Source organism: Abramis brama (assembly GCF_963993115.1).
Source record: "Abramis brama genome assembly, chromosome: 8".
Taxonomy (NCBI): Eukaryota; Metazoa; Chordata; class Actinopteri; order Cypriniformes; family Leuciscidae; genus Abramis; species Abramis brama.
In genome coordinates, this window is record NC_139970.1 from 22859019 (window position 1) to 22868062 (window position 9044).

Sequence of the window (9044 nt, forward strand, 5' to 3'; positions counted from 1 at the left end):
CAGTCCTGTTCTGCATGTACATTATGAACTTATTGTTGTAATTACAATATCTTTGTAATATCTAGGTACGGACCCTGAAGTTACCTTATATTACGCAGTGCTTTCTTAGGTAAGTACACTGTAAGTATAGATGTAAGTGCACGTACTGTAAAATAAAGTGCAACCAAGATTTTTTAAAGAAATTAATACTTTTATTAAGAAAGAACACTTTGGTCAAAAGTGATAGTAAAGACATTAATAATGTTACAAGAGATTTCTATTTCAAATACTGTTCTTTAGAACTTTCTATTTATCCATTGTAATAAAAAAATGTATCACAGTTTCCAAAATAATTTAAGCAGCACTGTTTTCAACATTGATAATAATAAGAAATATTTATTGAGCAGCATATTACAGTGATTTCTGAAGGATAATGTAACACTGAAGACTGGAGTAATGATGCTGAAAATTCAGCTTTGCCCTCACAGGAATAAGGAACATTTTAAAACATATTAGAATAGAAAACAGTTGATAACTGTCAATGGAGAAAGATGCCTTTTGCTTCCAGATGGTGGAAGCTATAGTTATGACATCTGCCAACACATACTAACCAGCTAAATCTTGACCCCTTGGTCTGGAGCATGTGCTAACAACTAGGTCACAGTTCTAAACACATGAAAGAAAGATTAGTTGTGCAATGCTGCAAAATGCACAAGACAAGACACCTGACATTTGAAAACTCTGAAGTGACTTGTTTTATTAAAGATATCACCATACCCCAGGAGCCATTGGCACAAATTCAGTTCAAATTCAAATCTATTAAAGCATATGCTTCTCAACACTCCAGTTCCAAACTGACCTGACAAATGCTAACAGAGGCCCTATAATAATATCTGTCCTCACCCTGGGCTTTTGATCAATCTAGGTCAGTGTCACTTGGTTATCCATTGGAATATATGCACAAGGGATCTGTCCTTGCTTAAAACAAAATTGGAAAATGCATCTGCAAACAAAGCAAGCGGGAGAGCAAACACACACAGTGGAGCAGGCTAAAAGAACCAAAGACCTCTACTTACGTGGTGGACTAAGCTAAAGCATTCACAATCCCCTTTACCACCAGGGGCTGACAGTTAGGTGGAAAGGAAAATTGAAGCGAATCTATTTATATTCAATTATGTCTAAACATTTTATTATGATATCTATTGTGAGCAATTATCATGAGTCAATAACACCTGAGTGTTTTAATTATACCCCATGTCGAGGGAAACAGAAAGCAAATAATGCTGCAAATCACACACACATGCACACACATTCGCACACACACATTTTTCTATCATGGTGAGAACTTACCAATGACCTCTATTGTTTTTACACTGAATGAATGGTATTTTCTATCCTCTAATCCTATAACTCTCATAGAAACCTTTTGCATTGTTACAATTTTATTAAGACATTATTAAGCTAATTTAGCTGATTTCAGGTTTTTTCTGTCCATGTTTGGACATTTGGCTCCCACAGTGTAATCAAAACCTGATTTAGACTCCTTGAATTAAGGCTGCACAAATATTATAATTGCAGTTCATTTGAAAATTGTCTTTTTACATTTAATCAGTTTTGGCATTTTCACATAAGCAGAAATCAAGAGAATGTCAACTCATACACAGGGTTAATTTTACATATAGTTTCCTGATTTAGTTTCATTTATTTATATTATTTATAATATACATTAACACAATCTCTACACTATAAAAAACAGTAAGACCTTAAGAAGCTTTTCTGAAAAGCTAAAACATTGAATATTAATTCCAATAATTACAAATTATGTTAATATTTTTCTATTAAAACAACAACAAAAACGTTGTATTGTAGCTCAGGGCTGGGTTTCCCGATAACGTTGTCTCTTAGCGCGCTACGAAGACTCTTAAGGTATAACTTAACTAAAGGTGTACCATTTCTAGGCGTGTTCCCCGAACCATACCTTTGGAAGCTGCTTAAGATATACCTTCTTACGTGCGACGTTACCAGTTGCTGTCTGTGGCGATGTTGCTGAATCTGCTTATATCGATGACTCGAGAATCAATTATTCTCTGCATTTCACTGCGTTATGTGAGAAAGCGGTGATCTTTATAAAAGAAGCACTTCAGAAATAGTTGAAATTACATTTATTAGGACTATTGGATATTATAAAAAAAATCCAAACTATAATAGCCTATAATAGCCTAGCCTACATATTTTAAAATTGTAACATATGCCACAATAACCATTTCAAAAGTGTTACGTGCTTTATTCTCTTTCCCATTTTTGTTTGCTGAGGTGGAGCTGCGATGAAATAGTGTTCTTGTAAATACTTTCCAGCATTTCAGTAATAAAAGTGTACATCTTACGTACAGTGCGCGGCAGTGATCAAAAAACAGTGAATTTTGAATCTCTTCTTGTAAACTCAGAGATGTGGATTCAGACGGCAATTCAATTACCACACGACCTGTTTGTCAAAAAACAGTAGGTACTAATTTGGACAGAGATTTTTACGTGGGTTGGCTGAGAAAAACACTGATATTATGGATTCTTATTATGGACTTACCCCTGTAAATGTTTAAAATACCGGACGAGCCCATGAGAAACAATATTAGCGTCTGAATAGAACTTAATTGACAGTAGCCTATGCTTTCACTGTCCTTTAAAAGCGCTCTTTTATTAAATTAATAATATAATATATAATAATAATATAATTAAAATTCTAACAACAATCAGTGTGATTGACAATTTTATTCTTTGCATGAAAACACTTTAATTAGCCTAAATGAACACTGTCTGTGTGTATTAAAACGTCAGAATTATTTTCATATAGACCTGCAACAGTGATAAGGTGAAGCTAAGAGAGGTCCAGACCAACCTTCCGAACGTATGACTTACAGAAGGTATACTTAACTAAGAACGTTTCGGGAAACACGTATTAACGATAAGGTACAGCTTAAGGTGTAACTTAAGAACGACGTAGCATTAAGAAGGTTTTGGGAAACCCAGCCCAGAGGTTGTGCAAGTACATTTATTCAGCAACCACAATTGCAAACAATATTCATATGTATTTATTGCAGTTTGTCACTAAGAATTTTTGCTTACAGATTTGGTAACAGCAAATAGCACAAGTGGCCTTGTAAATGAACACACTGACTCTATTACACTCTCATTTGAGCAGAATATCTCAGTTGAGGTTACTAATGTTTGTCTGTGTTTTTTGTCTGTTTATTCGCAGTGCACAAAGAGTGTGTGTAAACACTAAAGATTACGATTAAGTAAAACACTAGGCAGAAAATGTATCTATTTAAGAGAAAATCTCTTTGAAATCTGGCAAACCCCAAGCATGAAAGCTCGTGGAGGCTTGTTATCAATGCAAGTTAACAGAAATGTCAATAGAAGAAGAGAAAAAAAAAATCTTCAGGATAAATAACCAGAGAGCCAATATCGCAGATGATTATGCTGAATTAATCAAAAGAAGCAGAAATCACGGTCATGGTCAAAATAAGATTAATCGTGCAGCCCATACCTGGAAATGATTAAGACCCTTCTGTCAATGTCAGTAATTCAAAGACCTATTCATTTTACATAAATACAAACTTCATGAACATTCCAGACTGATGTGCTGTTTGTAAAATTTTAAATGTGTTATGCATGTCAACTGCAATAAGCTTTCTAGGAAGAGGAAATTCTTGTACAAGACAGACAAAATGCTACATTAAATTGGAATGCAGTTACATAATTCATTTACCTCAATGAGGCAAAATGGAAATGCTATTTTTATTAACAGCATAAATCAAAGACCATAAATTAAACATCTGTGCTTGGCAACAAATGAATATGAAATGAATATGCACATCCAATTTGAACATTTCTCTTTGATTTTTGGCCCTTTTGTTTGATTATGAAACCATCTGATGATTCACGATGCAGACTTTCAAAAGTACCTCTGTTCTTTTGGTATAATGATTATTGTCACAATGTTTCTGAACGGGAAGAGCTCTAGGACACAGGGCGTGGGAATGACAAATGAACAGCTCATATTATGAGTGCAATTGCTGAAACCAAGTAGTGGGGCTAAATGCCAGGGATGAGATTGATCGAAAATATACCGCTTTCCCTGCTGATGCAGTTATTAAATAAACACAGCATCTGGAATCGGCTAGACACGAGCACGCCGTGTGCTCTTTTCCTCAGGCTAGTGATCCGCTCGCACCCAGAGGCCAGCGAGCTCAGCTAAGGTCATCTCTCACACTTCATGCTAAAAATATCAGTCGTCTGCTGTTAATACGAAGCTTCCGGGATGGTCGCAGTGATCCCGGTTACTCTTACATCTGCAATCTTGTCACACAGGAAAGGCTAAAGAGATGCTTCTCAAAATTGCTCCTTGTTTTTCTGCCTGGGTTGCGCAGCCCGTGGGATGGAGGAAGTGTCTCGTCATGCGTGGAGACAGCAAGATGCCTGTAACTAATCTAACTGACAGCCTCTCAGACACAGATCACAGGGCTGATGGGAGAGAATGGTGGAGCAGGGAACTTTCCAAGCAGATTCATTTATAAAGAAGTACTTCTGTGGCTCGTGAGAGGCCCGTGCCTGACATGGGATAGCCCATCCCATCTTCAGAAACAAATACTTAAGATAATTCTAAAAAAATAATCGGTCCTAATTTACTAAACCTCATGTTGTTCCAAACCTGTAGGACTTTCTTTCTGCAGTGAAAGACAAATGGAGAAATTATGAAGAATGTTTTTTTTGTTTTTTGTTTTTTGTTTTTTGTGTATTAATTTAGTAGGTTCAGCAAATTTTTGCAGACAAAATCCAGTCATTTCAATAGGAATCCACATGACTGCGAATTTAACCTTCGGTTTGGTCAAGTGGAATCACCAGCGGAAAGCTATTCGAACTTCTAAAGCTGTGCTTCATACATTGCTACACTATTGACAATGGACCTTCTTTTGTCTACGAAATTTTACTAATGGACCACACCTTAAGTCTTTTTAAATCATAAAATAACTTTCTGTAAGGAATTTAAGTTGATATTCAGTGATAAGACTTCCCTCCAATAGCTATTAATTACTGCTAATGGAACAGGAGAGTCATGAGTCAGAAGAACTAAATCTGACCTGGTTTGTGAATGAATCATCAAAACAACTGATTTAATAAAAAGATATCACTCAAAAGAATCATTTGTTGATGAATCAGACATTGTTACTTCTCTCATTATCTCCTGAGAACATATCAAAGAGGCCAAGGCCAGATGATTTTAATGCAATAACGAAATTCTGTTCTGTTCCTCAACTATTCATCTCACAAAGCTATTATGTGGCTCCAGAAGACTCGCATTTAAAATGCTAAAGTCATACAGACTACTTTTATGAGACTTTTAGGCTTGAAAGCTTTAGTCCCAATTCAGTGATACTGGACTAAAATACATTTTCAAGAATTTCTCCAATGGGCTCCACAGAAAAAAAGGAAAAAAAAAAATTCATACAGCTTTGGAACGACATTACGGTGAGAAAATGTGTCTTTTAATGTCTGATGCAGTAAGCACAAACAACAGTGAGGACAACACTTCACATTTGCCTGTCACATGTTTTACCGCTTTCTCTTCTCAACATTGCTTTTATCTTTCTGCAGAACAGTACTTTCCCTGCTGTGGCCAATGGGGAGAGAAACCATACAGAAGAAGTGAAAGAAAGTAGCAGTGGAAGAGAGAAGCCGAGAGAGTCTCAACTGTCACTTTTAATTTCTTGTATCATAAATGGTACTTAGGATCAAATATATGTATCTACCTGAGAGAGAAACCTTGAGTAGAACAGAAGACTAAAGCTCTACGACACATCAAAGGGTCACTCCATGTTATCAAGATAAGACGGAAAATGTATCTGTCTCTGGAAGGTAAGGCTATGTATGTCCAACACATCCTATTATGACTTGACAAATGTTCTTTGCCATTACCAAAGCAATATTCATTCATCCATCCATCAGTACACATAAATTTAATAAATATGGCATGATGGACACATATAAGACCTTCTGGAGTGCACTTGAGGGGCTTATGGAATTTGTTTTATTCGTTTTAACCAATTTAACTAATGCAAAAATCATGTATGATCTCAGACTCTAAATATTTAATTCCAACAGTGACAGGATTGAAATACAACATTGAGGAAACTTCACTCTTGGCATAGGCGGGATGAAAAGTGAGCGAGAGTTTTTACAAAGCAATACTGTTGCCATGCGCACTTTCAGTGACTGACACTGGTGGAGGTATCAAACATCAGAAAAGTAAATATACAAATGCACCCTGCTCTTCTCCCTTGAGGAGAACAGCTGAATCTCCCGCTGTTGTCGGTACATTATAAGAAATCATGAGTACAGGGAAACAGGATCCCTCCTGTGAACACAATGAGGGTAGCAAGCCCAGTCTGTGCCCTATTTACAAAGACTATGTCCAAATGAATAGTCACTACAGGGGAAAACAGAGAAGAAAGCATATCTATCCACCTCACCGCTGACAGAAACTGTTTCCTCTTGTAAAGATAAATTGACTTTGTTTGCAACACCTGCAGACTCCTAAGTTTTAACTGAGAACAGAACATTCAGTCCTAAAGTGCAAAAAAAACTCACTATTCCTGCAATATAATACAGGAAAATGGACATTTATTGCTCATTACACCTCCATAATGTTTTTGATTCTAATAATAAATGGCCAAATGTGGTTTTTGCCATTTCCTTTTCCTCTAAAGTTAACTTCCTAAAGCAAAAGTGCAACTTTTAAAATCGCTATCAGAAACTTTCCTCAAGCTTACCACTGTAAAGTTTCCGGCCGAGCAGTTCTGCCCACTGAAGTTGCAGCTCTTCAGCATCTCTTCCAGCTGGTGACCCGTCCGGTTAAAGATGTCCTGCATGTCCGGTGCCGGATACTCCAAATCGGTGGGCTTGTGGCCGTCCTTGTTTTTTGGGGGCAAGCCGGTCAGGTTGGCCAGGTGGTAGATGTCGGCGTCGGTAAGAGCGGAAAAGCGGAAACGGTTGATGTTGCAGATGGTCACGGCGGGGAACACCATCTCCGGGGTAGCCTCCTCGTTCAGCGCAGTGACGTGAGGATGCTCCAGGTAGGAGATGGCACACTTTGCCGCCTGGTACAGAAAGAGAGCCAGGGACACCAGAAACGCGAGAGCCCAGAGGGTCTGTCTGACGCCCAGCCGGCCCGACACAAAGATGTGGTTAATTCCATGGAGAGAGCTACCACTGGCAAAGCCGGCCAGGTCCTTGACTGGGGGGCTACAGCTCTCCTCGATCAGGCTCTCTTTGTCCCCATCCTGGTTGCCTTTTTGCTTCTCATCCTCCTCTGCAAATTTGATTTTGCAAACAAATTCGATCGGCATGTGGGCAGCCAGGTCTGCGTTTGGGATGCTTGGATAACAGCTTGGAGCCCCAGTTTCCACTAACTCCCGTTGCTCTGACGAACAAGATCTCAACTCCAGAAAGAAAGGAAGGGAAAAAAAGGCATGCAGAGCGAGAGCGAGGGCGGCCGTTGCAGTCGCGTGCAGTGGAGGGAATTGCCTCTGTCTCTCAGTTCCAGCTCTTCAGTGCTGATGCTCGTGGTGCTGCGCTCGGACTGCTCATCTGAGCACTTGTTCAGCACGCTTACGAGTCCTGCTTACCAGCTGTGATACACCTAGGAAAACAAACAACAACAACAAAATAAAACATATACCAAACCTCTTCTTTGCTTTATAGAGACAGATAAAAATGCAGCATTTTGGCTCAAGCTAAAAGAGGCTGGGGGGGCTTCTTAATAATTCATGAGGAAGCAACACTGATTATTTCCTCTTCACCGGCACAAGCATCGACAACTCAAACACCCCCCACGCTCTCAGTCCTCTCGCTTTCTCTCTCCGTCTCCCGCTCTCTCTCTCTCACACACACATACACATACGTATACACTCGCAGCCCCCTCTCGTTCTCTCGCTCTCTCACTTAATCCACTTGTTTGAGATGCTTTCTTACCCCTTGACCACAATAAGTTGCCATCAAAGGCTGCTTCGCTGAACATCCCGGACAAGATGAGAACATCAGGAGGGTCAGTGGATTTTAATGTCGGCCCCCCACCCATCCACCCCCACCTTAGTCCCAGAAGACATCCTAATTGCGACAATAATGAGGCGTGAGGAGTGAGCATAAACAGCTCACAAGTCTGAACAATCAATCTTCAAGAGAAAAAAAACAAAGAAAAAGGGAAATAGAGAAAGAAAGGATATTGATCGTGCAGAAGCATCAGTCAAAGATTAAGGAAAGCAGTACAACGGTCCTTTCTTATCAGGAATTAATGGTAGCATCACCGGGCTCCGGCACGAATTTGAATTAGTGCCTGTCTCCCGATCTAGGATCGGATGACACAGAAGATGCAGAAATACCGTATTGATCTTGACCCTACTTTCACACTTTTTAGCTTCTTTCATAGGCGAGCACTCTTGTGCTGTTAATAGTGTTTTTCTATTGCCAAACAAAATTATGTAAAACGCATCTCCCTAATGCATGGTTTTCTTCTATAAATGCAATTAACTTAACAGGTCATATCTCTGTGGGATGAAACGTTTGGAGAAAAGCAGTGTTTTAAGGCTTATCGAAAGGCATTAAAAATTCAAGAACCAAAACAAACTTTTTGATTTCTCTTACTTAGTACTGATTAGTATTAAGCATGTACAACAGGATACATACATATACATACATACATACAGTACCTATGTACAACAGGATACATACATGTATGTATGTTACATAAAAGGGATGCATAACATAAAATAAATGTAAAATAAAAAAAATTTATGTATATACTGTACTGTATAACATTAAATAAATGTAAAATAAAATAAATGTATATACAGTACGTATACACTGTACTATACTGTCATTGGATAAATGCTGCGATTATGTCCCGCCTACGGACGTTCAGCGTCTCTGGGGGTGAATGGAGGTGTGGGCTGGCCTGGAATCTGGGCTTCTGTGTGATGATTGGAGGGTCTATCGAAAGACTGCATCTCCTT

General features: G+C 38.7%; 1 protein-coding gene across 1 annotated transcript in view; it reads right to left on the reverse strand.

Annotated features, from left to right (window-relative positions):
* asic4a (acid-sensing (proton-gated) ion channel family member 4a) overlaps window positions 1-7897 on the reverse strand; it is a 95095-nt gene extending 87198 nt beyond the window's left edge. The window contains exon 1 of the mRNA XM_084121781.1: window positions 6807-7897. Within this exon, the coding sequence (XP_083977907.1) occupies window positions 6807-7382 (576 nt within the window). The 5' untranslated portion in view covers window positions 7383-7897. The remainder of the gene's footprint in view (window positions 1-6806) is intronic.
* Window positions 7898-9044: the final 1147 nt, after the last annotated feature.